This window comes from Phyllobates terribilis, unplaced genomic scaffold, assembly GCF_046119375.1.
Source record: "Phyllobates terribilis strain yellow unplaced genomic scaffold, ASM4611937v1 Scaffold_5__5_contigs__length_657084704, whole genome shotgun sequence".
Classification (NCBI taxonomy): domain Eukaryota; kingdom Metazoa; phylum Chordata; class Amphibia; order Anura; family Dendrobatidae; genus Phyllobates; species Phyllobates terribilis.
Genome location: NW_027362765.1, coordinates 160,954,940 through 160,975,080, shown reverse-complemented (window position 1 = coordinate 160,975,080; position 20,141 = coordinate 160,954,940). Strand labels below are relative to the sequence as shown.

The 20,141-nt window shown below is 46.2% G+C and overlaps 1 protein-coding gene and 1 long non-coding RNA gene across 2 annotated transcripts in view; one reads left to right on the top strand and one right to left on the bottom strand.

Annotated features, from left to right (window-relative positions):
• Window positions 1-20,141, top strand: part of LOC141270982 (vasoactive intestinal polypeptide receptor 1-like) — an 859,326-nt gene that overhangs the window by 18,739 nt on the left and 820,446 nt on the right. Inside the window, exon 5 of the mRNA XM_073681081.1 lies at window positions 17,660-17,757. Within this exon, the coding sequence (XP_073537182.1) occupies window positions 17,660-17,757 (98 nt within the window). The remainder of the gene's footprint in view (window positions 1-17,659; window positions 17,758-20,141) is intronic.
• LOC141270984 (uncharacterized) overlaps window positions 1-20,141 on the bottom strand; it is a 194,669-nt gene that overhangs the window by 140,902 nt on the left and 33,626 nt on the right. The gene's annotated exons all lie outside the window — the stretch shown is intronic.

Below are 20,141 nucleotides of genomic sequence, written 5' to 3'. Positions count from 1 at the left end.
CAGCTTTATTTTCTTTCTCTGAAACAGAAATTGTCTTGCTGAAATGTCCACCCTCGTTTCATCATCAGCATCCTGGTACATGGCAGTAGATTTTTATCAAGGATGTCTGGAACATTTGTCCATTCATCCCCTCTTCAATTATATGAAGCTTTCAAGTTCTGTAGTAGAAAACATGAAACAACCTAGAATATGTGTTAAACCTTAGTTTCCTCAAAATATTCTCCTTTTACTTGGATGATAGCTTTACATCCCCTTGACATTCTCTCAAGCAGCTAACCAAAATGGATTTTCCTGGGAAAAATGTTAAGGAACATCCTTTCCAGGGTAATGACTTGTATGTAAGGTAAAATAAATAACCAAAAACCAAAATGCTCCTCCACACCTTGGGCTATGTTCACACATAGCATTTTTTATGCGTTTTTACACTTTTGCATTGCTGTCAATGGTAAAAAATACATTTACCAGTAAATGTAATTTTAACATTTTACTACCTTTTCTTCTCATGTGATGTGCGAGACATGATCAGAAACATCCTGCTTCAATTATGAAGGAGGGGCTCTGAAAGTCACAAAGCCTAATTTTATAGGGCCATCAGGCAGCTCTTACTATTGTTAGAGAGCCATCAGCCGGCTATTCTTTGTTGTTCCCATTATTAAAGAGTGGGTCTCCTATACTGTTATTGCGTATGCAGTGACTGCAAGGGCTGCCAAAAATTTGGACGCACCCCAATACCCCTTTGAAGAGACATAGAGGAGGGCCTCAGTAAAAAAATGTTACCATTATAAAGGAGTGGGTCTCCTATAGTGGTAATGCCCCAGAACTAGTTCATGCCATATGTCCAGCTTGGAAACCTAATAATTCTAAGGCACAGAGGAATCATGGAGGACTCTCCTTGTGAGACTACCCCATGCATCAGGGCCTGTGCAATGGGAGGGTCTGAGAAAACTGTCCCAGAACCTTGACAGTGTTCCCCTGCCTCTGCTGGATCGTATTCATGTCTCTCTCGCCTGTACTCCTTGGTTGTCCAAGGAAGTGCGACCACTGCCGCCAGCGTATTCAGATGGGAATTTTTTTTAATAATTCCGCAACAAGGGCCTTCTGGTACTGCCCCATTTTATTAGACCTGCCCACAGCGATAATAAGAGATAGAATGTTCTCTTTGCAGTGTGGGTCTAGAAGTGTCATCAACCCGTAATGACTGTCACCCAAAATTTGGACAACGCGAGGGTCACGGGAAAGGCAGCGTAACAAACTCAGCCATGTGTTCCAGACTGCTAATAGGGAAGACTTCTGTGTCCGCACCAAGAGAATGACTGACCATGCTCCCCTCCTCATCCTCCTCCGTCTCCTCAGGCCATTTACGCTGAACAGACAGTATGACAGTTGTACGGGTAGTACCGTCTATAGCGCAGGAAACTGGCCCCTTTTCTTCCTCCTCTTCCTCATTGTCACCCAATCCACAATGGGATGAGATGAGGCTGGGCTGTGTGGAATCACCCTGTATAGTTCCATGCTCCATCTCATCGTGCTACGCCTGCAATGCCTCCTCTTTAATTGTGAGCAGCGATCATTTCAGAAGACAGAGAAGCGGGATGGTGACGCTAATTATGGCATCATCACCACTCACCATCTTGGTGGAGTCCTCAAAGGTTTGGAGGATAGCACAGATGTCTGACATCCATGCCCACTCCTCAGCTCTTATGTGCGGAGGCTGACCTGAATACTGATGGACGTTTTGAAGCAGGTACTGAACAACTGCCCTGTGCTGCTCACAAATATCCTTTCCAACATCTGCAAGGTTGAGTTCCAACGCTTGAGGACATCGCACACCAGTCGGTGAGCAGGAAGCTGCAAACGCTTCTGAATCACGGCAAGGACGGCGGAAGCTGGAGCTAACTTTCTAAAATGGGCACACACGCGGCGTACTTTGAAAAGCAGATCTGGGTAGGTTTTGAGAAACCGCTGAACCACGAGATTAAGCACATGGGCCAGGCATCAGGCATTGTACGTGTGTGAGCCCACTTAGCTTCAGAGCCGCCACCAGGTTCCAGCCATTATCACACACAACTATGCCTGGGTGTAGGTTCAGCAGTGTCAGCCACAGATCTGCCTGCTCTTTCAGAGCTGTCCACAACTCTTCGGCGGTGTGCGATTTGCCACCTAAGCATATTAGCTTCAGCACAGCCTGTTGCCATTTGGCAGAGGCAGTGCTGCAGTACTTCCAGCTTCTGACTGATGTGGGCTTTTCGATGATGGATGCTGAAGAGGAGGAGGAGGAGGTGAAGGAGCTGTATAATGTGGGGGCAACCCTAATTGACCCAGGACCCGCAATCCTTGGCGTCTGGAGGACATGTTCTGTCCCATGGTCTGACTGTGTCCTAGCTTTCACTATGTTAACCCAGTGTGCAATCAGCGAGATGTACCGTCCCTGCCCACAAGCACTTGTCCACATGTCTGTGGTTACGTGGACCTTCCTAGTAACTGTATTGTTGAGGGCACGGCTAATGTTCTGGGACACGTGCTTGTCTAATGTGAGGATGGCACACTGGGAGAAATAGTGGCGGCTTCTGTCTCCATGAGTCTAAAAGGCAACATTTAGAGCGCAAGCATTCGCAAAATGTGTGAATTTAGTTGCGTGGCCTGTGGGGCATTGGCTGCGTATTTGCGTTTGTGTTCCAAGGACTGGGGTAGACCAACTGAACGCTGCGCTGGGACAAGGACATGGACGTGGTTGCTGATGGTGCTATTTGAGAGTGTGCAATGACACTTGCAGGGCAGGAGGCATCTTTGCATGCTCCATGGACAGGGGATTGGCATGCACACACAACAGTGGAAGAAGCAGTCGTGCCACCCGCAGACACTGTTCTTGGACCCTGGGGTTCAGCCCACTTAGTAGGGTGCTTTGCTGCCATGTGTCTGATCATTCTGGTAGTGGTCAGACTACTAGTTTTGCTACCCCTGCTGATGCTGGCCTGGCAGATGGTGCAAATGGCCTTTTTGAGGTTATCTGCAAAGTCTTTAAAAAAGAACCAGACTTGGAAAGACAGTTCTACTGGCAACTTTCTTTGTGTTGGTGTTCCGGGGAACAGTTGCCCGCCTTGTATCTGTGGCAACCACACTGCTTATTCCTGCTGTGGTGCTTTGCCTCCCTCCCCCTGTGTGCTGTTGTCCTCGCTCTGCATGTCACCTTGCAAGGTTGGGTCAGTGACTTCATCGTCCACCACCTCTTCTTCCACTTCCGCACCTTTGTCCTCCTCCTGACTTTCTGGCAATTGTGTTTCATCATCATCATCATCATCCACCTCTTGCGACAGTAATTGCACTTTTCCACCGTCGCCTTTGTGTGACCGTGTCTGCTCATATATTTGGGCATCACTACACACGTTCTCCTCTTGCCCCGCTTGAAGCTGGCCCGGCGAGAGGCCTGAATTTATAAATGGAAAAGTGATCAGCTCTTCTGAGTGTCCAAGTGTGGGATCAGCAGTCTCCGGGCATTCGGCATGGTGGGAGGAAGGAGGATCAGGGTGAGTAATATGCGGTCCAGACTCATGAGATTTGACTGTGTGGAAGACAGGGTGGTGGTGGCAAAGTGACTTGAAGCATTATCTGCTATCCAACCAACACAACCTTTTGACACTGCTCTGGGTTCAATAGTGGTGTGCTGCGGTTCCCTAGCAATTGGGACAGGAATGACGGGCGATAAGATGTTGGTGTTTGTTGTGGCACAATTTCAGCTTGCACTCGGACTCGGCCTCAGCATGCACCATCAGCATCACGTCCACTTCCCCGTCCCTTTCCACGCGCCTTGCCCATTTTAAATGGAAGACAATATTTTCCACTGTCGCTACCAATGACTGGATTTGTACCGCAGTAATATGTGATATGTCTGGCAGACACCGACGGTTTTAAATAGCAGGCTTGTAGTTTCCTTTTATTCACAGCAACCATGTATGAATAGCTTCACTGACACACTGCTATAAGCTGTAAATGGAAGACAGCATTTCCCACAGTCGCTACAAATGGTTGGATTTGTACAGCAGTTATATGCGTTAATGTGTTAAGTCTGACGGACACTAACGGTTTTAAGTAGCGGGCTTGTAGTTTCCTATTATTCACAGCGACCACGTGTGAATATCTTCACTGACACACTGCTATAAACTGTAAATGGAAGACAATATTTTCCACGGTCGCTACGAAATGCTGGATTTGTACTGCAGTTATATGTGATATGTCTGATAGACGCCCACAGTTTTAAATAGCGGGCTGGCAGTTTCCTATTATTCACAGCGACCAGATAGTTTCACTGACACACTGCTACAAACTGTAAATGAAGGATAATATTTTCCACGTTCACTTCAAATTTCTGGATTTTTATCATTGTAATATGGGATCACGTCTGATGATGGAAAAGATCTGGCTGTATTCTGCAGTGCTAACAAGCAAATGGAGCAATAAAATAGTATACTCTGGATTTCTTTTTAAGCAAACAATCAGGATTGAAATAAAAAAAAAAAATTAGCCCTGGACTCTGATATCTGGAGCTATGTCTACGGATATCTGTAACAGCAGGAGCAGATAGAACATGCAATGGGCCCTCTTTTGCTGGATACACTGCCACAAACCCTGTCTGCCTGCCTGCCTAACTCCTACTATCAGGATTAATATATGCAGCTGGATTAGTCCTCACAAGGACTGTTAGTTCAGATGGATATACAGTACAGACCAAAAGTTTGGACATACCTTCTCATTTAAGGATTTTTCTGTATTTTCATGACTATGAAAATTGTACATTCACACTGAAGGCATCAAAACTATGAATTAACACATGTGGAATTATATACTTAACAAAAAAGTGTGAAACAACTGAAAATATGTCTTATATTCTAGGTTCTTCAAAGTAGCCACCTTTGGCTTTGATGACTGCTTTGCACACTCTTGGCATTCTCTTGATGAGCATCAAGAGGTAGTCACCGGAAATGGTTTTCACTTCACAGGTGTGCCCTGTCAGGTTTAATAAGTGGGATTTCTTGCCTTATAAATGGGGTTGGGACCATCAGTTGTGTTGTGCAGAAGTCTGGTGGATACACAGCTGATAGTCCTACTGAATAGACTGTTAGAATTTGTATTATGGCAAGAAAAAAGCAGCTAAGTAAAGAAAAACGAGTGGCCATCATTACTTTAAGAAATGAAGGTCAGTCTGTTCGAAAAATTGGGAAAACTTTGAAAGTGTCCCCAAATGCAGTTGCAAAAACCATCAAGCGCTACAAAGAAACTGGCTCACATGAGGACTGCCCAGGAAAGTAAGACCAAGAGTCACCTCTGCTTCTGAGGATAAGTTTATCCGAGTCACCAGCCTCAGAAATCGCAGTTTAACAGCAGCTCAGATTAGAGACCAGGTCAATGCCACACAGAGTTCTAGCAGCAGACACATCTCTTCAACAACTGTTAAGAGGAGACTTTGTGCAGCAGTCCTTCATGGTAAAATAGCTGCTAGGAAACCACTGCTAAGGACAGGCAACAAGCAGAAGAGACTTGTTTGGGCTAAAGAACTCAAGGAATGGACATTAGACCAGTGGAAATCTGTGCTTTGGTCTGATGAGTCCAAATTTGAGATCTTTGGCTCCAACCACTGTGTCTTTGTGCGACGCAGAAAAGGTGAACGGATGGACTCTACATGCCTGGTTCCCACCGTGATGCATGGAGGAGGAGGTGTGATGGTGTGGGGGTGCTTTGCTGGTGACACTGTTGGGGATTTATTCAAAATTGAAGGCATACTGAACCAGCATGGCTACCACAGCATCTTGCAGCGGCATGCTATTCGATCCGGTTTGCGTTTAGTTGGACCATCATTTATTTTTCAACAGGACAATGACCCCAAACCCACCTCCACGCTGTGTAAGGGCTATTTGACCAAGGAGGAGAGTGATGGGGTGCTATGCCAGATGACCTGGCCTCCACAGTCACCAGACCTGAACCCAATCGAGATGGTTTGGGATGAGCTGGACCGCAGAGTGAAGGCAAAAGGGCCAACAAGTGCTAAGCATCTCTGGGAACTCCTTCAAGATTCTTGGAAGACCATTTCCGGTGACTACCTCTTGAAGCTCATCAAGAGAATGCCAAGAGTGTGCAAAGCAGTCATCAAAGCAAAAGGTGGCTACTTTGAAGAACCTAGAATATAAGACATATTTTCAGTTGTTTCACACTTTTTTGTTAAGTATATAATTCCACATGTGCTAATTCATAGTTTTGATGCCTTCAGTGTGAATGTACAATTTTCATAGTCATGAAAATACAGAAAAATCTTTAAATGAGAAGGTGTGTCCAAACTTTTGGTCTGTACTGTATATATACTGCTGGAGTACCACTACCTATATCTAACTATTACACTGCCAATCCTCTCCCTACTCTGTCTGTTTCCGGGATAGACTGTGACGAGCCTAGCGTGACCAGGTCTAATATAGACCTGATGACGCTGTGCGGCCAGCCAATCACTATAATGCCCAAAACCAACATGGCTACGGCATTACAGTGCGTGGCAGACAATCCTTGGATGTTCACTGGCTCTCTAAAGAGCGCCAAACATGCAGTGTAGGGACCCGAGTTCCCGCCCGAGCAACCCGGAAATACTCGCCGAACATGTCAAGCAGGGTGATACTTGGGCGAGTACCGAGCAGTGGCGAGCACGCTCCTTCATCACTAATCTATATTTATACATTAATATTTTGTTGTTCATGTTTTTAATTTTATTATTTTTTTATAAGATTTTTTTTATTATTTTCTATATAATGTTATTTTACTTATGGTACTTTGCATTTTAGCATATTTTCTTTAATGTTGGTTTAATGAAAGTACATGACCAAACCACTGGGACAGTTGCAGGCGATTCATTTTCTTCTTATCAGCCTGACATACTTCTCAATAAAAGTAAAATGCATTACGGATATTGTGTTTGAAGTCCGTACTACACACGGCAGCGTATGTTACGCTCTCCATGTGTAGTTACAGAAAATGTCATACAAAATGTTACAGCTGTTTCCATAGTAACTGGCAATTATCTAATTATATTTATACTGCACATTTATCCTGTATTTCTACTGGCAGGAGAGTGTGATAGTATTACAGGTAATGGATCTAAGTAATGCACACTGGAGGGGGTGCAAAAACTCACTGGGTAATTGGAACAACAGCATTTAATTAAATGCAACTTTAGTTTGTGTTTGTGTTGGCTGTTTCCATTGCAAATGTGATCTGCAGAAACTGAGAGCAAGAACCAATAAATAGAGAAATACACACTATTTGTGAATATTTTTTAGGCAAACAGCTGACTAGCGTCCACATAGTGCGAAACATAGACAAGGAATGCCAAAGTTTGTTCGCATAAAATCATACAAGTTAAATATAGCGACTAATATACTATAGTGCATACATACAACCCTTTAACAAGTCCAAATTTTAATCTTAATACATTAAAACAAGCACAAACCCTCAAGTGCACAACTGCAAAATTAGGTAGGCAACCACGGAACTAGAGCTGTATGGCCAACTGCAGTAGCCCTCTAGTCCGTTACACAACCAATGCTAGTAAATAGTGTTGAGCGAGCACTAAAATGCTCAGGTGCTCAAAGCTCGGGTGCTCGAACCGAGCAACGAGCCCAATGTTAGTCTATGGGAGACCCAAGCATTTTTGCGGCGGCACCCCCGGCAGTCTGTAGAAAGCCTAAAAAGTTCTCAAAACGATAGTGACAGTGCTCAAATGACATGGCGATCGCCCCAGGAAAAACCACACTAAAAAGAATTAAAATTCCCCCAAAAATTAAAAAAAAAACAGCAAAAAAAGGGCAGCAGTGTTTACCTGCCCAGAACTTCAAAGCCAAATGCACTATCAGGATGCAGCAGACCCACATAAAGACGGCGGATGCACAGGTGCAAAATACTGATGAGACTATCACTCACAACCTACCATTTCATGGAGGGGGTGACTGCTTAGTGGTAGAATTGCACAACGATAGGCTTGTATAGGGTGCTATTCACACTAGGGTAGTGCACAGTATCCGGCTTATAGCCTATTAGTTACGCCCATACTATTCGACTAGGCAGGCTGCCCGGTACTATCCAAGTGCACCCCCTGGGAACAGACACCCTAGTTTACAATGCCCGCACTGATGGGCCTGGGTCCATCTTTATGTGGGTCTGCTGGTAAGCATGAGGACCCTTGACGCGGGTTACGAGCTTACGTATTTTGGCCAAAATATCAACTAATACCTCATATATTTTATATATATGTAATTTTGCACACTTTTATTCCAGGGTGCACCCAGGCCCATCAGTGCGGGCATTGTAAACTAGGGTGTCTGTTCCCAGGGGGTGCACTTGGATAGTACCTAGTCGAATAGTATGGGCGTAACTAATAGGCTGTAAGCCGGATACTGTGCACTACCCTAGTGTGAGCAGCACCCTATACAAGCCTATCTTTGTGCAATTCTAATACTAAGCAGTCACCCCCTCCATGAAATGGTAGGTTGTGAGTGATTGTTTCAACAGTATTTTGCACCTGTGTATCCGCCATATTTATGTGGGTCTGCTGCATCCTGGTAGTGCATTTGGCTTTGAAGATCTGGGCAGGTAAACACTGCTGCCCTTTTTTGCTGATCGCCCCAGGAAGCATTTCTGACCCCCAGGTCACTGCTGTCAACAACGTGGTCAGAGGTATTAAACCACTTTTATGGGCTCACAATAAAACGTTCAAAAACTAAACTGAAACTGTTTTCCTGTGAAATATGTTAAGGAACGTCCTTTCCAGGGTAAAGACTTGTTGATAAGGTAAAATAAATCAACCAAAAACAAAAATACTCCTCCACACCTTGGGCTATGTTCACAAGTAGCATTTTTTATGCGTTTTTGCACTTTTGTCTTGCTTTCAACCGTGACAAATGCATTCACCGGGAAATGTCATTTTAACATTTTACAACCTTATCTGGCCATGTGCTGTGTGACACATGCATACAGTGCTGAAAAGACACGGGAACAGCATGGGGAAGACCCCTGGAAGCATCTCTGACACCCAGGTCACTGCCTAAAAGTGTGTCCATCAGAAGTGATCCTTTCCGCATCAGAAGATGCAGACTTGCAACTATCCCTGTGCAAGTCCTTGTCCCAGGGCAGTGTTCAATTGTACCTCCCCCATTCCTTGCAATGCAAGCGCAAGTATGCAGCCTGGCACCCACCCACCCCCAGGCTGCAATACCATACTGCTTGCTTGCTTGCACTTGAAATTGGGCCTTTTAGGCATGTAAAGGCGGAATCTGGCCACCACGTCATGGCTGCGTCGGCGGCGAGGCCTCCATACTCAGTCCCCAGCCGCCACTATTTGTCCCAGGAACCTTCCCCACACTTTTCTTAGCCTGGCCTGCTTTAGGGCAGCATTGGACGAGCCCACCAGACAACCAGAGACTCCTCCGGTGGGCCCTGGCTTCTCCATCAGGGGAGTTGAGAGTGCCAAGGTGAGGAGCATGATGATGATGATAGAAGTTATCATCTGCTTTGTTTTCTTGGAATGCAAGCGCAAGTGTGCAGCCTGCCACCCACCCACCCAACCCCAGGCTGCAATACCATACTGCTAGCTTGCACTTGAAATGGGGCCTTTTAGTTTGGAGGAGGCCGAAGCTGGCCACTACCTCATGGCTGCTTCGGCAGCGAGGTCTCCATACTCAGTCCCCAGCCGCCACTATTTGTCCTAGGAACCTTCCCCACACTTTTCTTAGCCTGGCCTGCTTTAGTGCAGCATTGGACGAGCCCACCAGACAACCAGAGACTCCCCTGGTGGGCCCTGGCTTCTCCATCAGGGGAGTTGAGAGTGCCAAGGTGTGGAGCATGATGATGATGATAGAAGTTAGCATCTGCTTTGTTTTCTTGGTATGCAAGCGTAAGTGTGCAGCCTGCCACCCACCCACCCCAGGCTGCAATACCATACTGCTAGCTTGCTTGCACTTGAAATGAGGCCGTTTAGGCTTGTGGAGGCAGATGCCGGCCACCATGTCATAGCTGTGTCGGCGGCCTGGTATCCATACTCAGTCCCCAGCCGCCCGTCGGCCGGGCGTCCACACTTGGCCTCCAGCCGCCCCTACTTGTCCCGGTGCGCCTTATACACAAGCGCGCATACCAAAACATTACCCGTGCCCTCCCCAGTGCATTTAGTGGGAAGGACAGCCTATTTCACTGTAGTGTGTGCACGCCAACTGTTCATGGCACATGCAAAGATGCCTCGAGCCCTGCACCTGTCATTGTCGTTCAAGTCCTTATCCCAGGGCAGTGTTCAATTGTACCTCCCCCATTCCTTGCAAAGCAAGCGCAAGTATGCAGCCTGCCACCCACCCACCCCCAGGCTGAAATACCATACTGCTTGCTTGCCTGCACTAGAAATTGGGCTTTTTAGGCATGTGGAGGCGGAATCTGGCCACGACGTCATGGCTGCGTCGGCGGCCTGGTATCCATACTCAGTCCCCAGCCGCCCGGTGGCCGGGTGTCCACGCTTGGTCCCCAGCCGCTTGGGGACGGCAGAGTGTCCATAAACGGTCCCCAGTCGCCCCTATTTGTCCCGGTGCACCTTATACACAAGCGTCCATACCAAAACATTACCTGTGCCCTCCACAGTGCATTTAGTGGGAAGGACAGCCTAACCACAAACACATGGACAAGTGAATGTGGCCAGGGATGGTCCATCTCACTGACGCCTTCACACTGGGTTAATATTGTGGAAGCCGGTACACAGTTGGAAACTGGGATGCTACACGTCCTCCAGACATAGAGGATTGCGGGTCCTGGGTCAATCAGGCTTCAACACAAAGTTCAGAAGGTAGACAGCAGCAGTGGTCAGCCTCCTACACAATGAGTAAATTATTCATGATCATGAGGCCATCCATCTCCTTAGCTTTCTGTTCCTTGGAATGCAAGCGCATGTATGTAGTAGCGGCTAGGCCTGAGGTGGTCAGCATTTTGGCGTATATCCTACCTCCTCCGAGGATTGCTGGATGTTTTCCTGCTACTATCCCAGTTCTATGACTCCCGTTAAAACAAAGCTTCAGGTGATGAATGATGGATGAGGTAGTGGCAAAGGAGAAAGAGCAGGAGGAACAGGGACCATTCACATCAATATCAGGCCAGTCAACCACACGTCTTGTAGGATATGTTTCTGTACCAAAAGGAGCGGTTCGGCTACACAGTTATAGGACATACAGTGAGTGCAATGCCTACCAAAAATTTCGAGGCACTCCAATGCCCCTTGGAAATGACATGGAGGTCAGAGGGCCTTAACTAAATCGTTTTTTCCATATAGCAACTGGGTCTCCTGTACACTGTTGGCCTAAGCAGTGAATGGAAGGCTTTCCAAAAATTATGAGGAACTGCAATGCCCCTTGAAACAGACGAGGATTACAGCGTACTAAAAACCTTCTACCAATTATTGGGGATTGGGTCTCCCTTAGAGCTCGCCTATGCATTGAAAAGCAAAAGCTGACTAAAATTAGGAGGAAATGCAATGCCCGTTGGAAGAGTCGTAGAGGTTAGAGGTAATTAAAAACAACATTTCAATGCCCCTTGGAAGAGCTTTGGAGTTCAGAGTGGTTTAACAAGACGGTTTTAATGCCCCTTGGAAGAGGCGTCGAGGTCACAGTAGCGTAACAAGACGGTGTTAATGCCCCTTGGAATAGACGTGGAGGTCCCAGTGGAATAAAAAGACAATATCAATGCCCCTTGGAAGAGTGGTGGAGGTCCCAGTGGAATAAAATGACAATATCAATGCCCCTTGGAAGAGTGGTGGAGGTTACAGTGGAATAAAAAGACAATATCAATGCCCCTTGGAAGAGTGGTGGAGGTCCCAGTGGAATAAAAAGACAATATCAATGCCCCTTGGAAGAGTGGTGGAGGTCGCAGTGGAATAAAAAGACAATATCAATGCCCCTTGGAAGAGTGGTGGAGGTCCCAGTGGAATAAAAAGACAATATCAATGACCCTTGGAAGAGACGTGGAGGTCACAGTAGCTTAACAAGACAATTTTAATGCCCCTTGGCAGAGACGTGGAGTTCAGAGTGGTTTAATAAGACAGTTTTAATGCCCCATGGAAGAGACGTGGAGGTCACAGTAGCTTAACAAGACTGTTATAATGCCCCTTGGAAGAGACGTGGAGGTCACAGTGGAATAAAAAGACAATATCAATGCCCCTTAGAAGAGACGTGGAGGTCCCAGTGGAATAAAAAGACGATTTTAATGCCCCTTACAAGAGCCATGCAGTACAGCATATTAAAAGCATTATTCCCATTATTGGGGAGTGGGTCTCCCATAGTCTTTGCCTATGCCTTCCAAGCAAAAGCTGCCAAAAAATAGGATGGAGGAACTTGCAATGCCCCTTACAAGAGCCATGCAGTACAGCATATTAAAAACATTATTCCTATTATTGGGGAGTGAGTCTCCCATAGTCTTTGCCTATGCTTTCCAAGCAAAAGCTGCCAAAAATTAGGACGGAGGAACTTGCAATGCCCCTTACAAGAGCCATGCAGTACAGCATGTTAAAAACATTATTCCCATTATTGGGGAGTGGGTCTCCCATAGTCTTTGCCTATGCCTTCCAAGCAAAAGCTGCCAAAAATTAGGACGGAGGAACTTGCAATGCCCCTTACAAGAGCCATGCAGTACAGCATATTAAAAACATTATTCCCATTATTGGGGAGTGGGTCTTCCATAGTCTTTGCCTATGCCTTCCAAGCAAAAGCTGCAAAAAATTAGGACGGAGGAACTTGCAATGCTGGCAACACGGACCATGGTCACCCTGGTGGTATAGTGGTGGTGGAGGCTGAGGATAAGGAGAAGAGCAAAAAACAGCCGAAATGAGGAAGCATATACCCTGTGTGGGTGTGAAGCGGTGCATGGGAATACACCTCCCGAAATAACACAGTGGATTAGACTTTATGTTACTCTGCTGTCATTTGGTGGTGATGAGATTTCTGGCCCAATCCAGCCCTTGTTCATTTTGATAAGGGTCAGCTTGTCAGCATTGTCAGTTGACAGGCGAGTGCGCTTATCAGTTATAATTCCCCCAGCGGCACTAAAAACACGCTCGGATAACACGCTAGCGACAGGGCAGGCCAGGACCTCCAAGGCATACAGAGCGAGTTCATTCCAAGTGTCCAGCTTGGATACCCAATAATTAAAAGGCACAGAGTGATCACGGAGGACGCTGGTACGGTTGGCAAGGTACTCTCTCACCATCCTTTGAAACTTTCCACTCCTTGTGAGAGTACCCCGCGCCTCAGGGCCTGTAAGCTGGGCGGGTCTCAGAAAACTGTCCCAGAATGTTGACAGTGTTCCCCTGCCTCTGCTGGATTGGAGTTGCGTCTCTCTTGCCTGTACGCCATGGTTGGGCAACGAACTGTGACCTCTGCCGCTAGCATGTTCAGATGGGAATTTTTTTAACAGTTCTGCAGCAAGGGCCTTCTGGTACTGCCCCATTTTTGTAGACCTGTCCACCTCAGGAATAGGAGAGTGAAAGTTCTCCTTGTAGCGGTGGTCTAAAAGTGTCACCAACCAGTAATGACTGTCACCCAACATTTTGACAATGCGAGGGTCACGGTTAAGGCAGCGTAACATAAAGTCAGCCATGCGTGCCAGACTGGTAATGGGCAAGACTTCTGTGTCCTCACCAAGATGACGACTTACCATGCTCTTCTCCTCCTCCCCCTCCTCCCCCCTGTCCTCAGGCCACCCACGCTGAACCGACGGTATGACAGTTTTACAGGTACTACCGTCTACAGCGCATGATACCAGCTCCTGTTCTTCCTCCTCCTCCTCCTCCTCTCCCTCATTGTCCCCCAGTGCACGTTGTGATGAGATGAGGCTGGGCAGTGTGTAATCACCCGCTGCGGCTTCTTGATCCATCTCATCATACTCTGGCTGCAAAGCCTCCTCTTTAATTCTCAGCAGAGAGCGTTGCAAAAGAGAGACAAGTGGGATGCTGACGCTAATGATGGCGTCATCGCCTCTCACCATCTTGGTGGACTCCTCAAAGTTTGTCAGGATGGTACATATGTCAGACATCCAGGTCCACTCCTGAGGTCTTATGTGTGGAGTCTGACCTGAATATCGACGGCCTTGTTGTGTGGGGAGGATGTGTTCCGTCCCAAGGTCCGACTGGGTCCCGGCTTCCACTATGTTTACCCAGTGTGCCGTCAGGGAGATGTACCGTCCCTGGCCACAAGCACTTGTTCACGTGTCCATTGCCAGGTGGACTCTCCCAGTAACTACGTTGTTGAGGACACGGCAGATGTTTTGGGAAACGTGATTGTGTAGTGCGGGGATGGCACACCGGGCAAAATAGTGTCGGCCTGGTGACCGAGTACCGAGGGACCGCCACCGCCATAAGGTTGGGGAAGGATTCCGTCTCCACCAGCGTAAAAGGCAGCATTTCTAACGCAAGAAGTCATGAAATGTGCGAATTTAGGACTGTGGCCTGTGGGGCGTTGGCTGCGAATTTTGGCTTTCGTTCAAAGGTCTGGGTTATGGACAATTGAACGCTGCGGTGGGACGTGGACGTGAACATTGATGCTGTTTCTTGAGAAACTGCCATAACAAGTGAATACTGAGAGGAGGGGGCATCTTTGCATGCAGTATGGACAGGGGATTGCCTTGCACGCACAACAGGGGGTTCTCTTACATGCACAACAGCGGAAGAAGCAGTGGTGACACCCGTTGACACTGGCCGTGGACCCTGGGGTTCGCCCCACAAAGTTGGGTGCTTTGCTGACATGTGTCTGATCATGCTGGTGGTGGTCAGGCTGGTAGTTTTGTCACTTCTGCTGATGCTGGCCTGGCAGGTGGTACAAATGGCCTTTTTGGGGTTATCAGCAGAGTCTTTAAAAAAATTCCAGACTCTGGAAGACCTACCCGTTGTACTTGCAACGTCCCTCGTGTTGGTGTTACGGGGAACGGTTGCCCGCCTTCTTTCTGCGGCCACCACACTGCTTCTTCCTGTCTGTTGGGGTACTCTGCTTCCCTCCCCCTGTGTGCTGCTGGCCTCGCTCTGCGTGTCCTCCGGCCATGTTGGGTCAGTTACTAGATCATCCACCACCTCCTCTTCTTCCACTTCCGCACCACGGTCCTCCTCCTCACTTTGTGGCAATTGTGCCTCGTCATCGTCCACCTCTTGTGACAAATTGCCAGCGTCGCCTTCCTGTGGCCGTGGCTGTTCAAATATTTGGCTACATGGGATCTCCTCTTCCACCACTTCAAGCGGAGCAGGCAAGGGGCCCAAATATGGAAATGGACCAGTGAACAGCTCTTCAGAGTCTCCAAGTGTGGGATCAGTTGCTGTCTGACGACACTCGGCATGGTGGGAGGAAGGAGCATCAGAGAGAGGAGAAGTATGCGGTCGAGACTCACGGCTACTAAGACTTGACCGTGTGGAAGACAGACCGGAGTTGGTGGTGCCCAGGTGACTGGAAGTATTATCTGCTATCCAATTAATAACCTGTTCACACTGATCAGTTCGCAATAGTGGTGTTGTTGTGTGCTTCCCTAGTAATTCGTTCAAGAACTGGGAGCGAGAAGATGTGGCTGTTGGTTGTGGCACATTTTCACCTTGACCATGGCCCCATCCTCTGCACGCACCATCACCAGAACGTCCAGTTCCACGTCCCTTGCCACGCGCCTTACCCATTGTAAATGAAGTAAAATAGCTTACACTCGCACTATCAATGGCAAAAGGGTAATAAAAAGAAGATTAGAACCGTGGAAGAGGAAAACCACAGTTCTAGTTCTCTGGCCTACACCAGAATCTTTTAAACAGATATATTTGTGTCTGAACAGTCAGCGAGACACTCAAACTGTTTTTTTTATGTAAAAAGGCAAAAAGGTGGATTACACCCAGATTTGAACCGTGGAAGAGGAAAACCACAGTTCTAATTTCCTGGCGTATACCAGACTTTTTAAAATATATATATTTGTGTCTGAACAGTCATCGAGACACTCAAACTGTTTTTTTTTATGGAAAAAAGGCAAAAAGGTGGATAACACCCAGATTTGAACCGTGGAAGTGCAAAACCACAGTTCTAGTTATCTGGCCGAAACCAGACTCTTAAACAGATATATTTGTGTCTGAACACTCACAGACACACTCAATTTTTTTTTTTGGGGGGGGGGGGGATACCAAAAGGTTAATAAGACGGGTATTTGTACAGTCTGACTGAGGAAAAAAAAACAAAAAGAGGATTTAGATGAAAAAAAAATGGATTTTTCCTGGCCCCTGAGACCTGGGGCTAAGTCTAGCAATTTGAGCAGCAGCAGCACACAGGACTGTAATGCAGTGTTTGTTGGTATAACCACTGCGTCTCCTATACAGCATACAGCCTGCCTGATATCTGGGATGGATAGTCCTCAGAAGGACTGTTTGTTTGATTTTGCAGGCTTTAGAGACCCTACACTACCTATTTCGCAGTATAAATCTCTTCCTAGCTCAGCAGCACTCTCCCTACACTGTCTGATCCGGAGCGACTGTGTCCAAGATGGCGGCGCCCGGTTTTAAATACTCGAGGTGACGCTGAGCGGCCAGCCAATCACTGTAATGGCCACAACCAACATGGCTGCGGCATTACAGTGACTGGCTGGCAATCCCTGCATGTTCATTGGCTCTGTAAAGAGCGCCAAACATGCAGGGCAGAGACCTGAGCTCCTGCCCGAGTAACCCGAAAATGCTCGGTGCTCGCCGAACATCCCGAGTAGTGAGATGCTCGGGCGAGTACCGAGCAGTGTCGAGCATGCTCGCTCAACACTACTAGTAAACTCTTTCAGCACAAAGCAGCAGGGGTTGCTTTGCCCAGGTATACTATCATGGGTCTTCATATATCATCTGTACCTCCACTTAATTTGGACTATGGCCTCCAGATGAACCTCTAACGGGGAAACGTGTTGAGGCTGAGGTTTTGAAAGTTTGGACATCTAATTATAAGTAACAAACTTTATTTTTTCTGTGTCCACCCTCTGTACTATCTCTGATTGCCTTAGAATTTCATCCATCTTTTCTACTCTCTCTCTTAACACTGCCCCTCCCTGGGTGATCACATTAACATGCTGTCTTGCAGGAAATCACTCCATACTGGAGGACTACGCGTTTTCTCTGTTTTGGTATTAGCAAGTCCAATTTAAGCACAAGTTAGATACTCACACCTCTCTGTCTGGAAGACCTTTTTGCCGGCTTGAGTAAACCAAAAGAGGTGTGGCTGCATTTCTAGCCTCTCTCCTTACTCTTGCCAGGCGTCTCCCTCCACCTTTTAAAGCCTCCTTGCTACCGGGACTCACAACGTCTTCTTCACATCCTTGTAGATAACTCATGTAGAGGTTTCTCATTAGTTCTAAAACTTAGCTCAAACTTCTGAACAAGATGGCTGCTAGGCTTAACATGGCTGTTCAGAATATTAGGACTTTTCATTCTCTTACATAATATTTATTACCTGCACTTCTGTCAGCAGCACACATGCATCATAAAGGATTTCTGCCCCACGCTGTGATAGCTTTATTGTTGTCCTATGCTTTTTTCTTCAGACCCATCAAAAATTGTGAACTGCTATTTTCTATACATTTAAATGTGTTTAAGTTAGTCAGTAATTTTTTATTTCAGAAGGGCCATTTCTACACAGTGAAGATAATGTACACATGTGGGTATGCTGCCTCTTTGCTAGCACTGGTCAGCGCCATCAGCATCTTCTCCCTCTTTAGGTGGGTATAAAGAACATGGTTGAGTTATTAAAGGTATTTAAAAATGTTTACAGTGACCTACATAGAAGATATTCACAAATCTGTGAGTGCAAGCTCAATGTGGGTATCCCTGACCACCAGTAGGGATATCCATGGGGATCAGGTGTGTCAAGGTGTTCGTTGGGGCAGTAAGGTTTCTCAACAGGCAAGAAGCAAATTGCGGCATCAATATGTGATTGCATTTCTCTGATGAAGTTGGGAAATAACTAATATATCACTGAGGTTTAAATATTCACCCTTTCTATTGGATCAGTAAACAGTTCTCCAATCTGTTCCAATCTGTAATCACGATGTTAAAGAAAATGTGTCATAAGAAATTCTTGTTTTTATGTTGAATAAGCACTCCCATCAAAGTTTTTATCCTCTTCATATATTGCAGTCATCATATTATGCAGCACTGTGTACTTACAATTGCTCATTTTGCCTTCCTAACCAGCTAATCTAATTCTTCTCTTTTCTTTGCTCTATATAGAAAATGGAAGTCTCATGTCGCTGAATTTATTATTCCCCTCATCAACTCCTCCATCCCCCCTGCCAGGGACTTTTGCAGTGACTTATGAGTCACACAAGGAAAAATTGACCTCCTGTTTCTACATAGAGCTTAGAAGGATTCAGCTAGTCAGCTTTTAATCACATAATGTCATAGACCTAATGGAAAAGAAGAATTACCTGGGTAGAAAATGAACAATTGTAAGTACACAGTGCAATATAATATAGATATATGATGATTGCAACATATTATGAGGATACAAATTTTGATGGGAGTGCTTTTTTACATGTATGTTTTTTAAATGTTTGATATTTTTTAAATTATTTTTCATACTACTATCAAAATAAAAAATAAAAAATCTTGAGATTTTCAGACAGTCCACTTGGTCTGTTTGAAAGATGCACGCATCCAGTTTATACCGAAGATTTTTCAGCAGCCTCATTATCATCATAGACAGGACTACTCTGTCAGGTAACACCTCTGTATACAATAGCTGTACATGGGCCCTTTAAAGTCCAGTAGCTCCAATAGCTCATCATAATGCACAATTCCACCTGCTTTGGAGGTGGAAGTGGGCCCCCTTTACTCCTACGCTCTTGTGCGGCTGTATTGTTTGCACCAATGGTGTGTCCGCTGCTATGAAGTACATAATACAGGATAGGTGATGGTAAGTGATAGGCAGGTATCAACTGATTATCAGGGGAAAATCGTGCATGCTGCGATTTTTTTCCTCAGACCACTCGGTTTGAGAAAAAATGTGACACGGCCTCATTAAATAACATTGGTCCAAGTGCGATCCCATGTTTTGACGGATCGCATTCAGACCAAAACTCAGTGCGAGGAATGATGAAATCTGTCTTTTATATGTGATGGTTGCCATTTCAAATGCTGTTGACTGCCAAAAAATATGTCCAAGAAAAATAAAGTTGATCGGCACATCCAAAAAAATAGGTAAGATCTTAAAATTTTATTCCATATATGTGCAAATTGTCTCTTTAGAGAGGCAGAGGACTAGAACTCCTATATGAAGTAGCAATCCTAAAAGTCAATATGACTTGTCATATGACTTAGGCTAAAAGCCCAAACCAGGATCTCAATTTTCAGTGCAAAGTGTTATATCTGGTTTGGCTGTGTGAAAGGTGTCTGACCGGGATCCAAGGAGTAACTTTTCTCCTTGTGGAGAGTGACAAGTCAAACCTGACATGCCAAGGTGAGGAGTAGGCATGAGCGAACATTTCAATGTTCGGTTTGGAAAAGTTCGCCGAACAAATTGATATTCACCGAATTTATTCTCCGAATGTTCATCGAACATTTCCGAATCCCATAGGAGTCAATGGGGGGGACTAAAAAAATGCATATACGACACCTAGAAACGGGACCGAAAGCTACCAAAACACATCAAATTAGGAGTAGACACCAGGGAAGTGTCATCAAATGACCCAGAGTACAAGTACTATAATTATTATTACTGTGACAGCGACATTTATTCAGTTGTGCTTTACATGTCTAAAGGGGTCACTGACTGGTACAACAGGAGAGAGGACCCTGCGTGCGAGGGCGCCCTGTCACGGACGTGGTTTGAGGAACCACTGTGCCACGCACCCTGGAGAGCCTGGAGGGGTGTGACTAAGCGAGCACCGAACTGTTCACTAGAGCCTCTGATGGTGAGGTTAGACTTGGCTCCGATGAACACCAGGCGCCACTCCAGGACAGACCAATGGACGTGAAGCAGCTGGACCCAGTAGGACAGACTAGATGGTGCAGCAGGCAGAGTCTGTATCAGAGTGCAGCAGGCAGAGTCTGTGTCAGGAGTGCAGCAAGGACTGGTATGCAACCTTACACAACTTAGACTGCA